We start from the raw sequence: 25248 nt of genomic DNA on the forward strand, positions 1-25248 counted from the left end.
CACACCTCAGGACGTACAGTCTCCTTCTTCCCTCAAGACCCTCACTGAGAGGACCGGGCAATCCAGTGTTTAGAGTGTCCACCTAACCCACGTTCTGCAGATGTGCTGTTCGATCTCTGACAGGTCGCTTAACCTCTCTGGGCCTCTATCTCTCCAACTGTAAAAATGGAGATGGGGGGAATCACTCCATGTGCTTCCTGACTTCCCTGGGATTGGCTGAGGATGTGGGAGACCTGGTCCTGAGAAATCCAAAAGGCTGCAGTGACTCTGACAAGGCGGCGGTCCCTATGACCAACAGGGCAGGGGGGGAAGAGTGTCAAACGGTGGGCAGAATCAGGGATATAATCCGGGCTCTCGACCAGCTTGGATGGTTGCAGCCTCCTGCAGCCTGGGTGCCAGTCAGGGCGTCTTCAGCCCTGCCCACAACTCCACTTACACCATGCCCGCCCGGAGCCATCTCTGGGAAGGCTCTTGTTGACAAACAGGCCCTGCCTTGTATCCTGCCCTGCCCTGTGACCCAGTTCTAGAGGTGAAGTTGAGCCTCCCTGCAACTTTCCCCACATAACCCTTGACCCTGTGTGGACATTCTGGTCCATCTCTTGGGGGTGATCCCCATACCACCCCCATTTCCAGGGACTCATATAAGATGTCCTCAGCCTAGCTCCCTGGAGTGAAGGGAGGCTTTCAAATCAACAGAGAAGGCAGAATACCTCTGGAAGAATTTCCTTCTCCTCAGGTCACCACCTGCTAAACAACAATCAATCAATAGCATTTACTGAGCGCTTACTGTGTGCAAAACACTCTACTAAGTGCTTAGGAGAGTACAATACAGCAGTAAGTAGGCATGGTCCCTGCTCACAGGATCTTACAGTCTAGAGTGGGTGCAGATATTAATATACATAAACAATTTATAGCATAATAATTTATAAATATGTACATATCTAACACTTTTGAACTCACAGTCACCCATAGTACATCTTTATGGCTCAGTTTCACCATATCTGTATGTGACTATTCAGATGTGCATATTCTGCTATTTAATCTTTCTACTACTATTTAATCTCTCTACTAATCTTGTTACTCTCCTACTACAACCCAGCCCACTCACTTCATTCCTTTAATGCTAACCTTCTCACTGTACCTCGATCTCATCTATCTCGCCACCAACCTCTTGCTCATGTCCTGCCTCTGGCCTGGAACACCCTCCCTCCTCATATTCAACAGACAATGACTCTCCCCACCTTCAAAGCATTCTTGAAAGCACATCTACTCCAAGAGGCCTTCCCTGACTCAGCCCTCCTCTCCTCTTCTCCCTCTAGCTTCTACATCACCCTGACTTGCTCCTTTTATTCATTCCCCCTCCCAACCTCACAGTACTTATGTGTATATCTGTAATTTATTTATTTATATTTGTAATAATAATTATAATTGTGGTATTTGTTAAATCCTTACTATATGACAGGCACTGTACTACGTGCTGGGGTGGATACAAGCAAATTGGTATGGACACAGTCCCTGTCCCACCTGGAGCTCCCGGTCTCAGTCAATCCCTATTTTACAGATGAGGTAACAGGCCCAGAAAAGTGAAGTGACTCACCCAAGGTTACATAGAAAATAAGTGGCAGAGCCAGGATTAGAACTCATGACATTCTGACTCCCAGGCCCGTGGTCTATCCACTTTGTCATGTTTTGTCTCCTACTCTAGACTGCAAGCTCACTGTGAGCAGGGAATGTGTCTCTTTTTTGTTGTACTATATTCTCCCAAGTGCTTAATATATTGCTCTCTATACACAGTACTATATTCTCCCAAGTGCTTAGCGTATTTCTCTACACACGGTAAGCACTCAATAAAGATGATTGACTGACTGGCTGACTCTCATTTCTCCACCTATTCATCTTCCCATTCTCTGATATCTTATATACTCTGTTATTTCTGCTCTGAAATTTATTTAAGTTTTCCCTTCACCCCACTACATTATAAATTCCATAAGGGCAGAAACCTTGTCTACTAATATTCGTTGTTCTTTCTCAAACATTTAATACATTGTTTTTGAGAGCCTACCTCCTCCTCGAGGAAGCCTTCCAGGAGCCTCTTCCAGGACCAATCTCTTCTGGGTCCCCCTATATTTTTACAATGATGCTTAGATGAGGAGAAAATAGCTTTCATTTAGCTCATTCATTGTCCTGGTATGGACGACCACCTTTATATTGTTACGGATGCCTCTGGGAGTGTGGGTTTGGCTATGACGCACTTAGATCATTAGTTTTTAGAGGACCTGTGACTAGCACAATAGTAGAAAAACACTTAAGGTAACCAATTTTTCCATGAGAAATCCTCAAATAATCCAAAAATTAGTCTCTCATTTCAATCTCCTGCCCCTTCAACCCTTGAACTACCACTCAGAGGGGAAGAGGTGAATCCCACAGTCCCAAAGCTGGAAGGGGACTCAAGGTCATGGGGTCCAGGCCCCTGGCACCAGGTTGGGAGATGCTTAAGCCTTTCAGGGTAGGCAAACAGGCTTCCGTGGGAAATGGGGAGCAGCATGGCCTAGTGGAAAGATTATGAGCCTGGGAGTCAGAGAACCCAGTTCTGCCACATGTCAGTAGAGCAACCTTGGGCAAGTCATTTTACTTCTCTGTGCCTCACTTCTCTTATCTGCAATATGGAGATTCAATAACCTGATTATCTTATATCTACCCCAGCACTTAGTACAGGTCTTGGCACACAGTATGAGTTTAACAAACACTACAACTGTTATTATTATTATTATTGTTACTATTATTACGGGCTGTCCTCTGTTTAAAAGCCTCTGTGGGTGGGGAATCCACACTCTCCTTTGACCATCTGTCCTAATTTTATATCCCTCTTCCTTTCTGGACATTCTTCCTTAGATCTAACCAACTCCTTCCTGCATTTTCAGCTCTTTTCTTCTTGTCTGGCTCCCTGTGGGCCCAGAGAAACCAGTCAGGATCCATCATGTGGAAACCCTGGTGTGGCCCCTCAACTTTACATTAGCTTGGAGAAGCAGAAGGTCTGTGGATGGGTTGAACAGCCACTGCAAGATTGAGTCCGCATGATGCCCCTAAGAGGATGGAAATCACCCCAAAGCAGTGCCAGGCCTTACCCATAGCTCCCGCCCTGCCCGGGAGCCAGGCCAGGCCTCGATCTGGCTGCCATAGAAACAGGCTCATCAATCACCAGCCTCAAAGGCTGGGCCTACCTTGGAGGTTGTCAGTAATCCAAGACACGCCCTATTGATCAGCCCTCAAGGGGTGCAAGATGAGTCAGTCAGTCCATCATATTTATTCAGTGCTTACTGTGTGGAGGGTACTGTATTAAGCACTTGGGGGAGTACAACACAACAATATAACAGAAATGATCCCTGCCCACAAGGAGCTTATAGTCTAGAGAGGGAGACAGACATTCATAGAAATAAATAAATTACAAATATGGACAGAAGTGCTATGGGGCTAGAGGGCTGAATAAAGGGAGCAAGTCAGGGTGACCCAGAAGGGAGTGGGAAAAGAGGAAGAAGTGAAGGGGTAGTCAGAGAAAACCTCTTGGAGGCCTCTCACAGATTTAATCCCCCTTTTACAGATGAGGGAACCGAGACACAGAGAAGTGACATGACTTACCCAAGGTCACAGGGCACACAAGTGCGTGGCTTAGTGGATAGAGCACAGGCTATGGAGTCAGAGGACATGGGTTCTAATCCCGGGCGCAGCACTTGTCTGCTGTGTGACCTTGGGCAAGTGACTTAACTTCCCTGTGCCTCAGTTACCTCATCTGTAAAATGGGGATTGAAAATGTGATTCCCACATGGGACAATCTGATTACCCTGTATCTACCCCAGCTCTTAGAACAGTGCTTGGCACACAGTAAATGCTTAAGAAATACCATAATTATAAAGTGACAGAACTGGGATTAGAACCCAGTTCCTTCTGATTCCTAGGCCCATGGTGTACCCACTAGACACACTGCTTTTTCTCATCCTTCGCCTCCTCTTCTCCCTCCTCCTCTTCCTCTTCTCTCCTCTCCTTCTCCTCTTCCTCCTTCTCCCTCTAGGCATCTGGTGCTTAGTATAGTGCTCTGCACATAGTAAGCGCTCAATAAATACTATTGAATGAATTGAATGAATGGTGCATCAACTCTGTGGCTAATGTCTACATCCCCGGCAGGCTGCCCCTGGTTTTGCCTCCCCATCCAAGTCCCTCCTCCATACACATCTGTCACATCCCGAATGACTCAAAAAAGAAAAACAACTCTGTGGCCTGGTTCCAGTCAAGAGCTCTGTGATTCCGGACCGGGTTGGGGGAGAGGGAGGAGCGGTGGAATACCCAGAGAGGTGGGGAATGGCAGGGTGCTGGGGGGACCCGAATGGATTACCTTTCCCTAAGTGGCTCCCCTGTTGGGTCACCAGAGACTGTCACTCCCATGAAGCGCCAGGCAGCAAGGTTCTTGACTTCAGGTGTGGTTCCAGAGGTGAACCAGAGAGATGCCATCTCGTTATTCCCTCCTGCCCACAGCATCTCCCACAGGAAAAAGGGGAGATGCCTCTGGGATCCTCCAGAAAGAACTGATTCATAACAGAGAAGTTAAGTGCCTTGCCCACAGTCACGCAGCTGACAAGTGGCAGAGCCGGGATTTGAACCCATGACCACTGACTCCCAAGCCCGGGCTCTTTCCACTGAGCCACGCTGCTTCACTTCTCTGTGTCTCAGTCACCTCATCTGTAAAATGGGGATTAACTGTGAGCCTCACGTGGGACAACCTGATTACCCTGTACCCCAGCGCTTAGAACAGTGCTCTGCACCTAGTAAGCGCTTAACAAATACCAACATTATTATTATTACAGTGATCTGCACACAGTAAGTGCTCAGTAAATACGACTGACTGATTGACTGATTAGGCCACACATGTGAGTGCCAGGGTGAATGCTCCCTCCCACCCTTGGGCACCTTGGGCTCCAGATACGGTTCCCGCCCTGACTTGATCAACCAGAACCGATGTTTTCAAATATTCTCCCACATCTGGGACTTCCTCCTACCTTCCCCAAACACTCTTTAGGAGAAGCAGCATGGCTCAGCGGAAAGAGCACGGGCTTTGGAGTCAGAGGTCATGGGTTCAAATCCCGGCTCGGCCACTTGTCAGCTGTGTGACTTGGGGCAAGTCACTTAACTTCTCGGTGCCTCAGTTACCTCATCTGTAAAATGGGGATGAAGACTGTGAGCCCCACGTGGGACAACCTGATTCCCCTGTGTCTACCCCAGCGCTTAGAACAGTGCTCAGCACATAGTAAGCGCTTAACAAATACCAATATTCTTCATTCAAAAATAAAAGAACCTCCCCAGATAGGGAGCAGAATCAAGAGAGCTCAATCCTTCAGATGAATTTATTGAATGCTACTGTGTTCAGAACACTGTACTGAGCGTTTGGGAGAGTCTAATCCCGCTTCCTCCCCTCGTCTGCTGTGTGACCTTGGGCAAATCATTTAACTTCTCTTTGCCTCAGTTACCTCATCTATAAAATGGGGATTAAGACTGTGAGCCCCACATGAGACAACCTCATTACCGTGTATCTACTCCAGCGCTTACAACAATGCCTGGCACATAGTAAGTGCTTAACAAATATCATAATTATTATTACAATACAACAGAGTTGGCAGACACGTTCCTTGCCCACTAAGAGTTCAGTCTAGAGCGGGAGGCAGACGTCAATGTAAATGAATACTTCATAATATAATAATGATGGTATTTGTTAAGCGCTTATTGTGTGCCAAGCACTGTTCTAAGAGCTGAGGTACAGACAAGGTAATCACGTTGTCCCACGTGGGGCTCACAGTCTTAGTCCCCATTTTACAGATGAGGTAACCGAGGCACAGAGAAGTTAAGTGGTTTGCCTAAAGTCACACAGCAGACAAGGGAGTCAGACCACGGCCTCTGACTCCCAAGCCCGTGCTGTAGGGTTGGTCTGGTGAAAGTCTGAGGGAGTTAGGGACTGATTTTGCAATTGAAGGCTAAAATGAGTGTGTGTTTGGGGGGAGGGGGAAGAGACGGTCGTTGCGGGTTTCATTTTTTCACGTTCTAGCTATCTCCTTAGCATGGGTTTTCGAGGGTTAAAGATTCTAACCATTCCTTAACTTTTCACAGCTCCTTTCTTCAAAGGGCTTCTAATAATGCTGTTACTCGTTCCCAAGATGAACAGGACGGGAAAAGACCCCATAAATCGCTGCCCTAAATGGGACCTCGGTAGTTGACCTGATGTAGAGAAACAGCGTGGCTTAGTGCAAAGAGAACGAGCTTGGGAGTCAGAGGATGTGGGTTCTGATCCTGACTCCGCCACTCTGCCTGCTGTGTGACCTTGGGCAAGCCACTTAACTTCTCTGTACCTCAGTTGCCTCATCTGCAAAATGGGGATGGAGACTTTGAGCCCCACGTGGGACAACCCCAAGGCTTAAAACAGTGCTTGGCACATAGTAGGCCCTTAACAATGATTATTATAATGATTATTATTAATTTCCCTCCCCATTCCTAATCCTAACACTTTCCTCCCTTCCTCCCTCGGCCCCCTCCCTCGATTCTCCCCCCACCCCCGCCTTCACAGCGGAGCCGGAGAAACCCACAGAAACGGAGGGTGAATTTCAGATGTGCTTTATTGCAGGTAGAACCAGAAACCGAGAGCTCCAGGAAGACAAGCCACCCGGGGGTTTTCTATATACACAAACAAAACCAGCGGGGCCTTGCGGGCCTGGTCGAGAGGCGGGAGCGGGACAGAGGCGAGGGGCTCTCCGGGCCTGTTGGGGGGACTTTCTAGGGGTGAAGGAGGACCCGGGAGACCCCTCTAAACCCGCAGTAGGGTTCTGATTCCGAAGAGGAAAAAAAAAAAAAGGTCGCTCCCCCATATACCGCCTCTGCAGAAGTGGGGGCGGGTCGTGCGAAATGGCACCGAAAGGCACAGGAGGACGGGGGCTGCGGGAGCAAGGAAGGGTCCGGGAGGACAGAGAGGGTGGGTTTAGGGGACCTAAGGGGACCCCCCCCCCTCCCCCCGGGACTCTGTGGGCAGGCGGGGAGGGAAGCCGGGTTTCTTTCCAGGAGGGAGGGAGTGTGGAGGGACGAGGGGGGCTCCGGCTTTATCTTATGACCCTTTTGGTCGAAGACGTGCTGGACGAGAACTTGACACTGCTGCTCCCGCCGCCGCCGCCCCCGGAGGTCTTGCTCCCCCCGCCGGAGCCGCCGCCGAAGCCCCCGCCGCCCCCGGAACCGGAGCCCCGGCCGCCGCCGAGGCCACCGCCGCTGCCGCCGCCGCCGGAGCCGTAGCCGCCTCCACCGGAGCCGTAGCCGCCGCCCCCGGAGCCGTAGCCGCCTCCACTGGAGCCGTAGCCGCCGCCCCCGGAGCCGTAGCCGCCGCCTCCGGAGCCGTAGCCGCCGCCTCCCCCGGAGCCGTAGCCGCCTCCGCCGCCTCCCCGGCCGAAGCCGCCTCCTCCGCCCCCGGACATGGAGACGGTGCTGTTCACCACGGCTGTGGACCAAAGTCGACGGCTCAGCACCCTCGAGACTCCCCAACAGCTCTCCATCCAGAGCCCCGTGCCCCCAAACCTCACACCCTCTCCCCAAAGCCCCGCGCTCCCAAACCCCATACTCTCTCCCCCAACCCCCTCGCCCCCAAAACTTCATATTCTCTCCCAAAGTCTCACGCCCCGAGACCTCACACTCTTTCCCCAAACCCCATCGCCTCCAAACTTCACACTCTCTCCCCAAAGTCCCGCTTCCCCAAACTTCACACTCTCCCCAGAGCCCCGCGCTCCCCAACCTCACACTCTTTCCCCAAACCCCGTCGCCCCCAAACTTCACACTCTATCCCCAAAGTCCTGCTTCCCCAAACTTCGCACTCTCCGCAGAGTCCCGCCCCCCTACACCTCACAATATCTCCCCCAAGTCCCACGCCCCCAAACCTCACTCTCTCCCCAAACCCCCTCGCCTTCAAACTTCGTACTCTCCAAAGTTCTACTCCCTCAAACCTCACGCTCTCTCCCCAAAGTCCCGTACCTCCAAACTTCACACTGTCCCCAAAGCCCTCTCAATATCACACTCTCTCCAAAGCCCCGCGCCCCAACCTGCCACTGTCTCCCCCAAGTTCCTCTCCCCCAATCTCATATCGTCTCTATAGCCCTGCGCCCCTACACCTCACACTGTCTCCCCAAAGTCCTGCGCTCCCAAACCTCACACTCATTCATTCAATCATATCTATTGAGCGCTTACTGTGTACAGAGCACTGTACTAAGCGCTTGGGAGAGTACAACATAACAATAGACAGATTCCCTGCCCATAACGCTCCAAGCCCTATCTCCCACCTGATACTCTGTCCCCAAAGTCCCACGCCCCACAGTCTCACTCTTTCTCCCCATGGCCCCCCACTCAAAGCCCCGCTCCCCGGACACTTACAGATGCTCACGTTGTCCTGAAAGTCTCCGGACATCCTGTCGGAGGGAAAGAAATTGTAAAGTGAGAACTCACGGTTACACGCGCTGTTCACCCTCTCCGCCCCGACTCGGATACTCTGGGGTGATGGGTGGGGGTGAGAGAGAATCTTGGGGTTCCAGGTGGGGGCCCCTTTCCCTCTCGGTACCCAACCCTCTCCCCCGGGGTTCATCATCTCGACTCAGCCGATCAGAGACCCAAAAGAGTCGGGAAGATCAGCTCTGGGGACCAGTGGGGACCATTCCCCCTCCCCGCATTTCCAGCTGTGGCGAAGCCAGGGTCCCCTCTCCGACAGCTGTGAGCTCTGGACCCGCGCACCGGACCGAAAGGCTGGAGGGACCCCTGAATTCGCCCCCCTGCCCCGTTAGCTCTTGGCAATCGCTCCAGCCCAGTCCCCACCTCCATCAAAGCCACGTTCCAATAGCCTCGACCCCTCTTTTCCAGGGGGAGTCCGAGGCGCCCCCTCACCTGCACTCCTCGCCCTCCAGCAGCTTCCTGTAGGTAGCGATCTCCACGTCCAGCGCCAGCTTGACGTTCATCAGCTCCTGGTAATCCTTCAGCAGCCGGGCTAGCTCTTCCTTGGTCTTCTGCAGGACTTCCTCCAGCTCCTGGAGCTTGCCCTGGGCATCCTTCAGCGCCGCCTCGCCGCGCTGCTCCGCGTCGGCGATGGCTTGTTGCAGGCTGGCGATCTGCGGTAGGGGAGACCCTCGTCCATCCATCTCTCTCCCCGGTGGCCGCCCTCCCCTCTCCCCCAACTCGACCCGCAGAACCCTGGGATCCGAAGCTCCAGGTGCCCAGATGTGGGGCCCCAGAAACGGGGAAGCCCCCCTCAGCCTCCAAGTCCTCTTTTTAATGGTATTTGTTAAGCGTTTACTGTGTGCCAGGCACTGTACTAAACGCTGGAGTAGATACAAACTAATCAGATTGAACACTGTCCCTGTCCCACAAGGTTTCACAGTCTTTATCCACATTTTATAGATGAGGTAACTGAGGCCCAGAGAAGTTAAGTGACTTGCCCAGAGTCACACAGTAGACAAGTGGCAGAGCCGGGTTAAGAACCCAGATCCTCTTACTCCCAAGCCCGTGCTCTTTCCACTAGGCCTGGCTGCTTCTTCCCAGGTTCAGGGTGTAAAACAGACTCCTCCCCTCCTTCTCCCCTCCACCCCCCACCCCCCACCCCTTCCTCGTACCTGCTTTTTCACATTCTCGATTTCAGCCCGAATTCTCTGGATCATCCGGTTCAGCTCAGAAATCTCTGTCTTGGTGTTTTTTAAACTGTCTCCGTGTCTTCCGGCAGTCACCTGGAGCTCCTGGTACTGAAATGGATCAGGGAATCGGCATAGAAAGTGTTATACTGGGGCTTTCCTTCCACTCCATCCCTGGACCTAACGTCAGACTCTTCCCCTGCTGGGCTCCTGCTTCACGGGGGAGGGAGGCGACCTGAGTCCCGTTTGGCCCCTGGATTGCTGGGTGACCTTGGACAAGTCACCTAACCTCTCTGAGTCTCAGTTTCCCACACGGTCATCCCTGCCCCGTCTGGGAAGCAAGGCCGGGAAACTCGGGGGTGGGGGAGGGGAAGAGGAGTGAGCTGGGGTGAACACGGGCCTCGGAGGGAAAGGGAGCAGCCCAGGGGAGGATCGCTTACCTTGTGCTGGTACAAGGCCTCGGCCTCAGCCTTGCTGCGCTGGGCGATCTCCTCGTACTGGGCCTTGACCTCGGAGATGATGCTGTCCAGGTCCAGGCTACGGTTGTTGTCCATGGACAGGATGACATTGGTGTCGCTGATGTGGGTCTGCATCTGGGACAACTCCTAATAATAATAATAATAATAAATGTGGTATTTGTTAAGCACCTACTATGTGCCAGGTCACTACCTGGCCCATTACAAGTGCCTGGGAAGGGGTAGATGCTCTTGGTGGGAGGGAAGATGGTGGGCCAGAGGGTTGAAGGAGGGGAAGAGAGGAAAGACACCTCTTACCGCATCAAACAGGACTTTGTAGAAATTGATCTCCTGCACCAGGGAGTCCACCTTGGCTTGCAGGTCCACCTTGGTCATGTAGGCCGCATCCACATCCTGCAAAAAGGCGACCAATCAGTGAATCAGTCATACTTATTGAGTGCTTTCTGTGTGCAGAGAGCACTGTACTAAGAGCTTGGAACTGTCCACTATAACAGAGTTCATAGACCTGTTTCCTGCCCACATGAGCTTACAGTCTAGAAGGAAATGAAATGATGTTCTCTGCCGCGGGGGACCCTAGGATATCAGCCCAGGTGTGAACTGGAGGTGCAGAGAGTAGAGGGAGGCAGGGAGATGGAGGTGAGAGACTAGGGTCTAGGGGCAAAGTCAGAGGGGTTAGGGGCTTTGGGGAGGGACAAGTGAGTGGGCCTGGAGGAAGAATGAAAGGGAGGGGGACAGGGAGCTAGAAGGGAAAATCTGGGTTGGGGGAGGAAGAGGCGAGTACAGAAAACTCTGTTTAACCCCCCAAAAGTTGCATAGTAATCCCCTCGCGGGTCCCTGGTAGGCAGAGGTGACCCCTACCTTCTTGATCGTCACGAACTCATTCTCGGCAGCTGTGCGCTTGTTGATCTCATCCTCGTACCTGTGTGAGACCCAAGGTTGGTGTGAGAGTGTGGTTTAGAATCCCCTGCCCCTCCCGACCAAAACACAGGCCCTCTATCTTACTTGGCTCGGTAGTCTTCCACCAAGTCCTGCATGTTCTTCAGCTCCGAGTCCAGCCGGCTGCGGTCACTCTTGATGGTGTCTATCTGGTGGCGCAGGGAGCTGATGTAGGCCTCGAAGATGGGATCCAGGTTGTTGGTCCGTGTTGTCGTGTTTACCTGCTGCAGCAGCTCCCATTTTGTCTCCAGCACCTTGTTCTGCTGCTCCAGGAACCGCACCTGTAGGCAGAGAACACGGCACCGGGTTCACTGCAAAGGGAGGCAGGGCAGAAGGATGGAGGGAAAGAGTGTACACCGAACAGAATCAGCATCAAAGTGCAGACTTCTGGGTGCCCTCTGGGTGCAGAGCATTGTACTGAACGTTTATGGTGTGCAGAGCACTGTACTACGTGCCTGTTCGGGGCAGAGCGCGGGGCTGAGCCCTTGGTAACATTCAGGAAATGGGACACAATCCTTTCCTGCTGGCTGCTTACCGTCTAATGCAAGAAGCAGACACAAATTAAGGAATAGGCCACAGAGAAGAGAGGATGTAAATAATAGGCTGGTGGAAATGCATAAATGGAAAAGGGAAGAGAGCAGATAAAGATAAGCTCGTGAAAATGCATGAATGAACTGAAAAATCCTTGAGATCTGAGGTGGCTGAGAGGAAGGAGTGACCGGAACTGTGAATGGGATTAATCAGGGAAGGCTTCCTGAAGAAGGTGGCTTCTTTAGGAGGGTTTTGAGAGTAACCATTAATGCTCTTTGGATGGAAGAGAACACTCACAACCCTTAGTGAAACTCTCTTAGGGAGGGGAGGACGGAAGGGAAAGAATAGGCTGGTAAATACTGGCTCTTATTTGCAAGGCTGAATAGTCTGCTCAGGGCCTGGGATCAGCTTGGATTTGAATACTCACTGGGGAGGTGAGAAATATGAAATGGGCTTCGCTAGACTGAGTGGATGGAGGTTTTTCCCTCTAAGAATCCCACCTCAGCGGCCGTGTCTCTACAGCCAAAGGGAAGGGGCGAGTGGAGATTATCCGAACAATTTTGGCCAAAGAAGGCCCTGGCCGGGGGTGGGGAAAGGGGAGATGGGATGGTCTACAGTGATCATCTCCCCCGACACCCTTTAAGCCCTGCCCTTCACCCTTGTAGACATTACCACAGCCAGGCCCTTTTGATTCGACAGGGTGTCCCGATCCTGCGAGATTTTCAGGAAGAAGCAGCTGCTCCCTTGCCAAAGCATCCAACACTCTCCCTCCCGTACATCACGGGCCCCAACCTTATGTCGGGGTCGGGAGGGTCATCCTGTCCATCCCTGCGCCTCTTTCCCGGGGCAGAACCGGACCAAGGACACCCACCTTGTCGATGAAGGTGGCGAACTTGTTGTTGAGGGTCTTGATCTGCTCGCGCTCCTGCGTCTTCACCTTCTGGATCTCGGGGTCGATCTCCACATTGAGCGGCTGCAGGAGGCTCTGGTTGATCTGCACCTCTTGGATGCCGCCGGGGGGGCAGACGGGGCCGAAGCCGCCTCCGGGGCCGCCAAAGCCACCCCTGCCGCCGAATCCGCCGCCTCCGAAGCCACCTCCTCCGAAGCCACCGCCTCCGAAGCCACCGCCTCCGAAGCCACCTCCTCCGAAGCCACCGCCTCCGAAGCCACCGAAGTGGCCTCCTCCTGCGGCCACGCTCATGGAGATGCTTTTGCTTCCCCCGAGGCTGACGAGGCTCCGGCTGCCGAAGCCACCTCCGCCGCCACCGGCTCCTCCCCTGCAGAAGCCACCACCGCCTCCGTATCTCCCTCCGGTGCTACGGCGCACGCTGCTGGAACTACTGGTCACCCGGCGACTCCCTCCCACCCCGGCCGAACCGGAGCTGAAGCCGCCACCGCCGCCACCGCTCTGGTAGCTCGATTTGGAGCTGAACTGGCGTATCATGGTGTCGAGAGGCGGGAGAGGAACAGAAGCGAGGAATCGGAGAGGGCAGGATCTGATCCTGCTCTAGGAGAGGCTCGGAGCCGGTCCCTTTTATACTGCGGCGGAGCTGGGCTGGGCGACCCGGGGGGGACTCGGCCGAGAATTGGAGCAAGGGAAGGGATCGGCAGGCCTGGGGCCATCTCGACTCTGCTAGCCCCAAAATAGACACTCCCCGCCTCGCCCACCTCGCTCGCCTCGCCCGCCTCGCCCGTCCCGTCGGAACCATCTCCCTAAAATGCTTGGCGTGCAAGATCTGCCAGGGCGATAAATCAGATCGGGGGAATTTCCCTTTGGCTGGGAGCGCAGTGGGGGCCCGAAATACTTCCTGGTGTCCCTTCGGGGTTCCATCTAACAATAATAATGATAATGTTGGTATTTGTTAAGCGCTTACTATGTGCAGAGCACTGTTCTAAGCGCTGGGGTAGATACAGGGTAATCAGGTTGTCCCATGTGAGGCTCACAGTTAATCCCCATTTTACAGATGAGGTGACTGAGGCACGGAGAAGTGAAGTGACTTGCCCACAGTCACACAGCTGACAAGTGGGAGAGCCGGGAGTCGAACCCATGACCTCTGACTCCGAAGCCCAGGCTCTTTCCCCGGTGCCGGCCGCTGTCCAAAGCACCTCCCTCGCGGTCAATCTCGGAGAGCTGTCTGTGTCCTCCGAGATAATAATAATAGTAATAATTTTGGTATTTGTGAAGCTCTTACTATGTGCAGAGCACTGTTCTAAGCGCTGGGGTAGATACAGGATCATCAGGTTGACCCACGTGAGGCTCACAGTTAATCCCCATTTTACAGAGGAGATGACTGAGGCACAGAGAAGTGAAGTGACTTGCCCACAGTCACACAGCTGACAAGTGGCAGAGCTGGGATACAAACCCACAACCTCTGACTCCCAGGTCCGGGGTCTTTCCACTGAGCCACGTCCACCCCTTCCCCAGCTCCAATAATAATAATAATGTTGACGATGGCATTTCTTAAGTGCTGGCTATGTGCCAAGTAATAATAATAATGATGATGGCATTTGTTAAGTGCTTACTATGTGCAAAGTACTGTGGGGCTATAAAGTGAACAGGTTGTCCCACGTGGGGCTCACAGTCTTCATCCCCATTTTACAGATGAGGTAACTGAGGTACAGAGAAGTTATGTGACTTGCCCAAAATCACCCAGCTGACAAGCGGCAGAGCCGGGATTTGAACCCATGACCTCTGATTTCCTAGCCCGTGCTCTTTCCACTGAGCCACGCTGCTTCGCACTGGGGGAGATACAAGGTCATCAGGTTGTCCCACCTGAGGCTCAAAGTCTTCATCCCCATTTTACAGATGAGGCAACTGAGGCACAGAGAAGTGAATTGGCTTGCCCCAGGTCACACAGCTGACAAATGGCACAGCCGGGATTAGAACCCAAGACCTCCGACTCCCAAGTCCGTGCTCTTGCCACTAAACCGCGTCTACCCTACTACGCGTAGTATAATAGACACATTCCCTGCCCACAACGATCTGGCCTGAGTTTGGGATTTGTCTTCTCAGAGAAGGGTGGGAGAATTTGGGGGGGGGGGGGTCTCAGGGTGGAGATGCAGGAGGCAGGGAGAGGATTGGGGAATTGGGAGGGACACCAAAGACCCCACGGCGACCTTGTCACCGGAACTGTGTTCGATCTACTTATCCAGACTCCAGCCCAGTGCTCAACGAAGAGCTTCATAAGTAGTAAACATTTACCTAATAAACACCATCACTACCTGAGCTGTTGGAGGCTGCTCACCAAGTCAGCTAAGCATCCGTAAAGTAATACCACATCACCTACGCACAAACCTATAAATTATTTATATACGTTAATACTTGTCTCCCGCTCTTGACTCTAACCTTGTTGTGGGCAGGGAACGAGTCTGCCACTTCTGTTGTACTCTCCCAGATACTTAGTACAGTGCTCTCCACTTAGTGAGCACTCGATAAATACCACTGATGATGATGAAATGCCACTGGTGACGATCACCACTCCCCTCTTCAAACCCCTACTAAAATGGTTATCTCCTCCAAGAAGCTTTTCCTGACTAACCTTTCATTTCCCTACCCTATTCACCGTCCCTTCTGCGTCTCCTATGCATGTGGGTCTGTACCCCTTAAAACTGTGATACTCACCCCACCTCTATTCTCACAGCGTTTATGTATGCATCGTTTTATCCTCCCATTTCTCTGTCTGTAATTTATTTTGACGCTACCAGATTGCAAGCTCCTTCAAGGGCAGGGATCGCGTTTACTGACTATTGTTTCTTATTCTTCCGGGCGCTTAGTACAGTGCTCCGCGCACCATAAGTGTCAATAAATGCTTTTGATTAACTGGGGCCAAATATTCTAGGGATCAGTGGCCACTCCCCCAGAGAGGTGACTGACCATGTCCGAGATTTGGGAGTGACTGAGTGTCAGGAAGAAGCTGCCATCTTCTCCCCCAGCTGCCCAGTCCAGGACCTCCAGCCCCACTCAGGCAGGAGCTTGATCCTTAGCTCTAACCTGAGTCCCTCATGCTGTAGGCCAAGTGCTCTTTCCCTTCCCGCTGCACAGAGAATGAATAGGAGTGGTGGGATTGAATCCTCTTCCGTTATCCCCGGGGAAGGGGGAGACCTTTCCCCGGCAGGAGGAATTCTATTCCAGGAAGGAAGGATGGAGGCAGACGGTGCTCCATCACCGTTAACCGGAGCCTGTGACAGTCGGAATCTGGAAAGACCAGAATGACACAGCCACAAAAGTTTGTGTCCCCGGCCTACCTCCGAGCCGAGGTCCAGGGGCCAGTATTCCCGCAACTCTGAGGAACGTGGCGTCGTCTGTGGGACCGGTGTTCTCCTTCCAGACACTTAATAGTCACCCCACCTTCGGCCCCACAGCACCCGTGTCCATATCTGTAATGTATTTTCATTCATTCGATCATATTTATTGAGCGCTTACTGTGTGCACTGCACTAAATGCTTGGGAGAGTACAAAACAACAATAAACATACACATTCCCCGCCCACAATGAGCTTACCGTCTAGAGGGGGAGACAGACATTAAATGTAAATAAATGAATTGCAGATATATGTCTGTCTCCCCTTCTAGACTCCAAGTTTCTAATGGGCAGAGAATGTGTTTGCCAACTCTGTTGTATTGGACTCTCCCAAGTGCCTAGGATAGGTCTCTGCACTCAGTAAGCGTTCAATAAATACCACTCATTGCTTCTCTAGCGCTAGGCTTGATCTCATCTACCTTACTGCCAACCCATTTCTCGTGTCCTTCCCTTAACCTGGAACTCCTTCCCCCTCTATATGCGCCAGATCACCACTCCCCTCCCTTCAAAGCATTATTAAGGTCACTTAACTTCTCTGTGCCTCAGTTACCTCATCTGTAAAATGGGGATTAAGACTGTGAGCCTCACGTGGGACAACCTGATTACCCTGTATCTACCCCAGCGCTTAGAACAGTGCTCGGCACATAGTAAGCGCTTAGCAAATGCCAACTTATTATGTCCAAGAAACCTTCCCCGATTAAGCCCCCTTTTTCCCAACTCCCTCTTCCTTCTCTATCACTTATGCGCTTCGATCTGCGACCTTTGGGCGTTTGATATCCTCCCCACTCTCAATCCCACAACACTTAGATGCATATGTTTGTATTATATATTGTAAATTATTTATTTATAATAAAAAATCATTTATTTGTACAGTATTTATTGATATAAAATTATATATTATAAATTATTTATGTGTACTAATGTCTGTCTCCCCGGTCTTGACCGTAAACTCATTGTCAACAGGAAATGTGCCTACCTGCTTTGCGGTATGGTATTCTCTCAACCGCTTAGTACAGTGCTCTACACATAGTAAGTGATCAGAAAATGCCACTGATGATGATGACGACGACGGGGATGGTGAATATCTGCGGCCTATTTTAATCCCTCCCCCACTGCACATCTGCCTTCTCTTGGATCTTCCCCTCATCCCTCACTCCCCCGCCGTCCCCTGTAACCTCATCTCACCTGCTCTGCTCATGCCCCAGGCAGCCTCTCCCCACTGCCTCTCCTGCCCTATCGCTGGGTGACCTTGGGCAAATCACTTCACTTCTCCGTGCCTCAGTTCCCTCATGTGGAAAATGGGGCTTGAGAGTGTGAGCCCTATATGGGCTAGGGATTGTGTCCAACTTGATTTGCTTGTATCCACCCCAGCGCTTCGTGCAGAGACTGGTACATAGTAAGCGCTTAAAACCACAATTATATCATCTGCTGCTTTGCATGATCCACGGCCCAGTCCCACCCTTGTCTGCATGGCTCCTCAAGTGCCGATTGGCTCTGTCTCCAAGTGAAGAATGACATTTGCAGCCGCCCCCTCAGCAGAGGCTCTCTGTGAGGGAGGTGACTGAGGGGAACCACTGGGATGGGAAGATGGAAAGCCACATCTGGGAAAGCCCTTGATCCACGCTGATAAAACCAACCACGGCCCGGGTGGGGCCTCTGCTAACCCTCTAGAAGGGCTGCAGACACACAAAAAAAATGCACACACACACACAGGACAGGGACACACACCTGGAGACACACCGGCATCCTGAAACCCACACACACGTGCACGCAGGCAGAACCTCTCAGGCACATTCACCTGGAGACACACAAACGCACACACACACACGTGCACTTTATCTCACAGACACGTACACAAATGTGCACAAAGTCATGTACATACATGTTCGAGCATGCACATAGAAGACACACCCAACTACATGTACAACTACACAAAGGGGACACAAGTAGTTCTGCTTATAAACACAGATGCACGGGGGTCTTGATGGGAGGAAATGAGAGGGTCCCTTCCCTCCAACTGCTCGCAGTGGGAGGGGGACCAGGTCAGAGCCTATTTGCCTGCTGTGAGACCTAGGGCAAATCACTTAACTTTACTGGGCCTCAATTTCACTTCTGTAAAATGGGAATCTGTTCTCCTGCCACCTTCAACTGTGAGATTCATGTGAGACAAGGACTCTGGTTACCTTGTATCTGCCCCAGGGCTTCACATAGAGTAAACCCTTAACAAATATCACTTTTTTTTATTGCTGCTGTTGTTGTTGTTGCAGCATCCAGAGCTTGCTTTCCTGTATCTTTTCCTAGCTCCCATCTCATTACATCCTTGGGAAATCCATATTATTCTCCTCTGCTTGGGACAGGGTGGGGGAAAGTGGGAGAAAAATAATAATTATAATAATATTTTTAATAATTATTATGGTATTCGTTAAGAGCTTATTAAGCACCAGGCACTGTTCTAAGGTCAGATACAGTCCCTGTCTCACATGGGGCTCACACTCTTATTCTCATTTTACAGACGAGGTAATTGAGGCACAGAGAAGTTAAGCACTTACTTTGTGTCAAGGCACTGTCCTTAAGCACTAGGGTAAATACAAGTTAACCAGGTGGGGCACAGTCCTTATCTCACAAGGAGCTCACAGTCTACACAGGAAGGAGAACAGATGTTGGATCCCCATTTTACAGCTGAGGAAACTGAGCCACAGAGAAGTTAAGTGACATTCAAAGTCACACAGCAGGTGTGTGACAGAGCCGGGATTAGAACCCAAGTCCTCTGACTTCCAGGCCCATGCTCTTTCCACTAGGCTATGCAGTTAAGAGAAGGTGAGCGATTACCCCAAGGTTACCTTAGATCAGAATCCAAGATGGAGGACTCAGTATTCTTGCCTCAATTATGCTGGATGCTCACCCCCAGACTAGACCACAAAATGTTGGGAAGCAGTGTGGTCTAGTGGAAACAGCCCCAGACCTGGGAGTCAAAGGACCTGAGTTCTAATCCCGGCTCCACCATTTGCCTGCTGTATGACCTTGGACGTGTCACTTAACTGCTCTGGGCCTCAATTTCCTCCTCTGCAAAATGGGGATTAAATCCTACTCCCTCCGACCGAGACTGTGAGCTCTTTGCAGGACAGGGACTGTGTACAAGCTGATAACTTTGCATCCAACCTAGCTTTTAGAATGTTGCTTGGCATATAGGAAGGAGAAGAAAAACAAAGAGGAGAAGAGAAGGAGAATATAATAATAATAATAACGTTGGTATTTGTTAAGCCATTACTATGCACCAAGCACTGTTGGGGTAGATACAAGGTAATCAGGTTGTCCCACCGGAGGCGGGGGGGGGGGGGGGGGGGGGGGGTCACATTTTTAATCCCCGTTTTAATAACGTTGGTATTTGTTAAGCACTTACAATGTGCAGAGCACTGTTCTAAGCGCTGGGGTAGATACAGGGTGATCGGGTTGTCCCACGTGAGACTCACAGTTAATGCCCATTTTACAGATGAGGTAACAGAGGCACAGAGAAGTGAAGTGATTTGCCCAAAGTCACCCAGCTGACAAGTGGCAGAGCCAGGATTAGAACCCACAGACCTCTGACACCCAAGCCCGGGCTCTTTCTACTAAGCCGCTCTGCTCCTCGAGAAGGAGAAGGAGGAGAAGGAAAAGGAGGAGAGGAGGAGAAGCAGCATGGCTCAGTGGAAAGAGCATGGGCTTTGGAGTCAGGGCTCATGAGTTCGAATCCCAGCTCTGCCACTTGTTGGCTGTGTGACTGTGGGCAAGTCACTTCACTTCTCTGTGCCTCAGTTCCCTCATCTGTAAAATGGGGATTAAGACTGTGAGCCCCACGTGGGACAACCTGATTCCCCTATGTCTACCCCAGCGCTTAGAACAGTGCTCGGCACATAGTAAGCGCTTAACAAATACCAACATTATTATTATTATAGGAGGTGAAGAAGGAGAAAAGGAGAAGAAGTCTCATCCTGGAGAGAGGACTCTTCCCCAGCAGCCAGCCCCTTCCTCCACCTTTCCCCCTTCTCCTGTGGCCCGTTCCTGGGCCGTCGGGGCGGGTCGGCTGGCTCTCCCCGATTTCCCTCCCTCTGTCAGCTCTGGGTTGCAGGCTGGGCCTCCCGCCTCAGGCCTCAGAGCAGGGAGGGACCCTGGTTCTGCTAAGGCAGCGGCTTTCTTGCAACACCGAGCTCTTTGTCAAGGAGAACCGAAATCTCTCGATTCAGCCACCTCACAGCTGATACCCATCGCGCCAAACAATGGTCCCCTCCGGGGCTTTCTTCCTCTTTTTTTTTTTTCTTGTTGTTGTTTTTGTTCTCAATCTGTTTCGCCCCGTAAGGGCTGGCAGGCGAAAGAGTTGGGACTCAGCACTGATTCCCAGGGGTAGCTCCCAGTCACCTCCTCCATGAAGCCTTCCCTGATTCGATTCCCCCATCCCGTTCTCCCTTGCCCACATGCCAACATGCCAACCCCAGCTGTGACCCCCTCTCCAAGAATCCCCTTCTGATCTGATCATATGGGGCTCACAGTCTTAATCCCCATTTTACAGATGAGGTAACTAAAGCACAGAGAAGTTCAATGATTTGCCCAAGGACACAGAGGTGACAAGTGGCAGAACTAAGATTAGAACCCAGGTCCTTCTGATTCCCAAACCCATTGTCTATCCACTAGGCCACGCTGCTTCTTTAGACTGTAAGCTTCTTGTGGCCAAGGAACACGTCTACCAACTCTGTCATATTGTACTTTCCCAAACACTTAGTACAGTACTCTGTACACAGTAGATGCTCATAAATATAATTGATTGATTGACTGATTGATTGAAGGCCACCTACAGAATTTTCTGCTCCGGGATTTGTGACTCTCTGTCTGCTCTGGGTCTTCAGGAAATGAGCGATTGACATGCGGCCTTGGTGGAGGCAGGAGGTTGGATTCAATGACCCCCGAGGGACCCTTCCTGCCCCAAGATCCTGGACTCCAGAGAGGCAGCGTGACTCAGTGGAAAGAGCACGGGCTTTGGAGTCAGAGATCATGGGTTCGAAACCCAGCTCTGCCACTGTGCCACAAGCTGCCACTTGTCAGCTGTGTGAGTTTGGGCAAGTCGCTTAACTTCTCTGTGCCGCAGTTGCCTCATCTGTAAAATGGGGATTAAGAGTGTGAGCCCCACGTGGGACAACCTGATTCCCTTGTGTCTACCCCAGCGCTTAGAACAGTGCTCTGCACATAGTAAGCGCTTAACAAATACCAACATTATTATTATTATTATACCCATAGCAGATAGGCAGTCCATTAGACTGTAAGCTTACTGTGGGCAGGGAATGTATTATTGTTATACTGTACTTTCTCAAGCACTTAATACAGAGCTCTGCACACAGTTTAAGTGCTCGATAAATACAATTGAGTTTCGGAGTTCAGAAAGGTCTGGGACTCCCAGCAAGCGACGCTATTGTCTACTCTGGTAGAGTAATTCACTTCTAGTCCCTAAAGATGGTTTTGCTGGTGTTGAAGTCAAGTAGACTTTTCTGGGAGGAGCCCTGGGCTCCCGGCACTAGTTTCAGAATGATATTCTTTGCCCAGCATTGGAGGATAGCCTGCTGGCAGAAAAGGATTGAAAGAGAAAAGTAGCATAGCCTAGTGGATAGAGAATGGGCCTGGGAGTCAGAAGGACCTGTTTGGGTTTTTTTTTAATGGTATTTGTTAAGCAATTACTCTGTACCACACACTAACTGCTGTGTGACCTGAGGCAAGTCACTTCACTTCTCTGTGCCTCAGTTAGCTGTAAAATGTAGATTAAGACTGTGAGCCCCAAGTGGGGCACGTACTGTGTCCCACCTGAGTAGCTTGTGCCTACCCCAGGTCTTAGAACAGTGCCTGGCACATAATAAGTGCTTAATAAGTACCATTTTTAAAAAAATCCAAGCTTCATTGTCAAACCCCCAGGCTGCCATAATAATAATAATAATAATTATGGTATTTGTTAAGCGTTTACTATGTGCTGAGCACTGTTCTAAGCACTAGGGGAGATACAGGGTAATCAGATTGTCCCACATGGGGTTCACATTTTTTAATCCCCATTTTTACAGATGAGGTCACTGAGGCCCAGAGAAGTTAAATGACTTGCCCAAGGTCACCCAGCAGACTAGTGGCGGAGCCGGGATTAAAACCCACAACCTCTGACTCCCAAGCCCGGGCTCTTTCCACGGAGCCACACTGCTTCTCAGTGGATCTGAGTGGATCCTTCTTCTCAGTGGACCTCGCCATTTGCCCTGGGGTAGACCCTGGGTTGGAATAACCCCTCGGGGAACAAAGTGGCTGCATCTCTTGGATCTGGCCCCTTTAAGCACTTGAAAGTCACCGACCCTCAGCCCCACCGACATTTATGTACATATCTGTAATTTATTTTAATGTTTGTCTCCCCTTCTAGATAGTAAACTCCTTACGGGCAGGAAGTGTGTCTACTAACTCTGTTGTACACTCCCAGAGGCTTAGTAGAGTGCTCTGTACAGAGTAAGCACTCAATAAATATCATCGACTGACTATTCCCTGCAGCACTGGTACAGGATCAATCGCATTTATTGAGCACATACCGTGTGCAGAGCACTGTACTAAACACTTGGGAGAGGATATGTACATATCTGTAATTTTATTTATTTATATTAATGCCCCTCTCTCCCTCTAGACTGTAAGCTTGTTGTGGGCAAGGAAATGAGGCTGGGTTTTGTTGTGTTGTACTCTCCCAAGTGCTTAGTACAGTGATCTGCCCTCAATAAGCACCCAATAAATAGCACTGATTAGAAGCTACATCTCCTGCATCTCCCCAGACTTTTCCAGAATTCGCTTGGATCAGGGATCCACCCCCCTCTCTGTCCTTCAAACCAGAACCATGAGTCCACAAGACCCTCCCCTTCAGGACCCCCTCCCCTTTAATCCCCCGTCCAGTCTCTAGCTCCTCGGATGGACCACTCAGGCCTAATTTGGTTCCTAAATCTGAGTGAGCAGGGAGCTTTGCCTCCGACCAGAGAGGGCAAGGGACTAGCTCAAGGTCATACAGCGCTGCCATCTAGCAAAGCCAGCAGTTCAGAAGCTGGGAAGTTCACTCAGAGCGGGGCAGGGACCCAGTGCCCTCCCTGGCGCGGATGATTTGGAAAGAAGAGGGAGGGAGGATTTGAACCTGTTCCAACAGGCATCAGCTCCAAACCCACGGGCGTGGGAGAAGGAACGACAAAGGGACACGGAGAACCGAAGCTTGGGCGGAGTGGAGGGGAGATAAGAGCCAGAGGGCGGGAGAGAGGGTGGGACGGGTGTGGAAATTTGTCGATCCGAGGAGAAAAAGCCTTGTGGGAAAAGAGAGAAGGAGGAGCAGAGGGGCGGGAGCGACCTGGACAATGGGGAGTGGGGAGGTTTGAGGATGGGGAGAGAGCAGTGATAGGCACAGAAACTGACAGACAGAGAGGGAGACGGAGATAGGCAGCGACAGACTGAGAGATAGAAGAGGAGAGATAGGCAAGAGGGGAGAGGAAGAGGGACGCAAAGAGAGACTACAGAGATGCAGGGAAGGAGACAGAGACGTGGAGACAGACCAAAGATGCAGATGCAGGCTAGAAACATAGAGATGCAGAGTCAGAGATGGAAACCCAGAGACAGAGAAGAGAGAAGCAGAAACAGACGGATGAAAACAGAGAGAAGCAGACAGAGATGGAGTTGGAGAAAGGTAGAGAGAGAAAAGGAGAGACAGAGAAATAGAAACAGAGACCGGGATTAAAAAAAAAAAAGATAGAAACGGAGAGGCAGACAGTTACATTCAGAGAAAGAGATGAAACAGAAGCAGAAGCAAAAATAGAAGCAGTCAAGCCGAGATGCAGAGACGGAGGTAAAGAGATGGAAACAAGAGAGGTAGATAAGAGCTAGACAGAGACGGAATGATAGACTGATAAGAGATGGGCAGAGGTAAAAAGATAGAACTGGAGAGACAGAAAGAGAGATGCAGCGACAAAGAGATGGAGACAAAGAGCTAGACAGAGACAGAAGCAAACATAGACAGAGATACAGAGAACTAGAGACAGAAACAGGCAGAGAGCCAGAGACATACGTAGTGTGAGGGCTTAGGGAGCTCCTTCGTTGTTGGGGTAGGTAGTGGAAGGGGCCACTGGAAAAATGAGGAACTTGGCTAAGAGAAATCAGGGTTGAGACTTGTGAGGAGAGAGAAGGGAATAAAGGTTCCAGCTGGTGAAGAAAAGGATGAGGGGAGCGGGGAGGGGATGAGGGCGGGGAGGAGGACGGGCCTCAGTGACGGCTCCCACACACCCGGGGTTAGAGAAGGGTGTGTCCCGATAGACCAAGAGGAGAACAGCCTCAACATGAAGCAGGAAGGACTCAGGTTAGACTGTGGGCAAACTTTCCCTACCTCTGTTTACAGCGGGCCAGGTGGGGTCTGGGAAAAGTAGGTCAGACCCCAGCGTCCTCGGGAGTAGAGTCACCATCTTTGGACAAGACTTCTGGGAGGAGAGGTTGGAAGAGGGGCGGGTTCTGAGGGGGTGAGGAACCCATCTAATTGGGTTAGTAATAATAATAATTGTGGTACATGTTAAGTGCTTACTATAACAATAATTGTGCTATTTGTTAAGTGCTTACTCGATGACAGGCATTGCACTAAGTGCTGGGGTGGATGCAAGCAAATCGGGTTGGACACAGTCCCTGTTCCACGTGGGCCTCACAGTCTCAATCCCCATTTTCCAGGTGAGGAAACTGAGGCACAGAGAAGTAGAGTGACTTGCTCAAGGTCACACAGAGCCAGGATTAGAACCCATGACCTTCTGACTCCCAGGCCTGTGCTCTCTCCACTATACATCAAGCACTGTACCAAGTGCTGGGATAGATAAAAGATGGGCTCACAGTCTAAGTAGGAGGGAGAACAAAGCAATGAATTCCCATTTTTCAGATGAGAGAAGTGTAGTGACTTGCCCAAGGTCTCATCAGACAAATGGTGGATCAGGGATTAGAACGCAGATCCCTCTGATTCACAGACCTGTGCTCTTGCCACTAGGCCACCCTGCTTCTTAGCAGCTCCAGAAGGCCAGAGCTCCAGAAGGCCAAGGCTGGAGTCGAGGGGATAAAGGCCTTTAGGTGGTCTAAATTGGAGGTGGAAGAGACCCAATCCTGGATGGGGGGTGGGAGGGGGAGGATAGTGGTTTGTGTGCAACTTGTTTGCACCCTCCAGATAGTTTCCGGGCCAAGGATGAGTCTCAGCCTCTCCTTGGGCCAAACTGGGAACCTCCCAGCCCCACAGCACTTACATATAGATCTGAAATTTTCTTTATTTGTATTGATGTCT

General features: G+C 51.2%; 1 protein-coding gene across 2 annotated transcripts in view; it reads right to left on the minus strand.

Moving 5' to 3' along the window:
- Positions 1-6635: 6635 nt before the first annotated feature.
- LOC114814611 (keratin, type II cytoskeletal 1-like) overlaps positions 6636-25248 on the minus strand; it is a 34170-nt gene continuing 15557 nt past the window's right edge. The window contains exons 1-9 of one of the 2 annotated variants that reach the window (XM_029073169.1): positions 12498-13098; positions 11162-11376; positions 11018-11078; positions 10457-10552; positions 10124-10288; positions 9669-9794; positions 8947-9167; positions 8443-8477; positions 6636-7519 (exon numbers count right to left, since the gene is read on the minus strand). In XM_029073169.1, coding sequence (XP_028929002.1) covers positions 7131-7519; positions 8443-8477; positions 8947-9167; positions 9669-9794; positions 10124-10288; positions 10457-10552; positions 11018-11078; positions 11162-11376; positions 12498-13070 — 1881 coding nt within the window. In that variant the 5' untranslated portion in view covers positions 13071-13098 and the 3' untranslated portion in view covers positions 6636-7130. Of the gene's footprint in view, positions 7520-8442; positions 8478-8946; positions 9168-9668; positions 9795-10123; positions 10289-10456; positions 10553-11017; positions 11079-11161; positions 11377-12497; positions 13099-25248 lie in introns of those variants that run through there. The other variant, XM_029073170.1, reaches the window with a different exon arrangement.

The sequence above is a fragment of the Ornithorhynchus anatinus genome, chromosome 10 (genome assembly GCF_004115215.2).
Source record: "Ornithorhynchus anatinus isolate Pmale09 chromosome 10, mOrnAna1.pri.v4, whole genome shotgun sequence".
Classification (NCBI taxonomy): Eukaryota; Metazoa; Chordata; class Mammalia; order Monotremata; family Ornithorhynchidae; genus Ornithorhynchus; species Ornithorhynchus anatinus.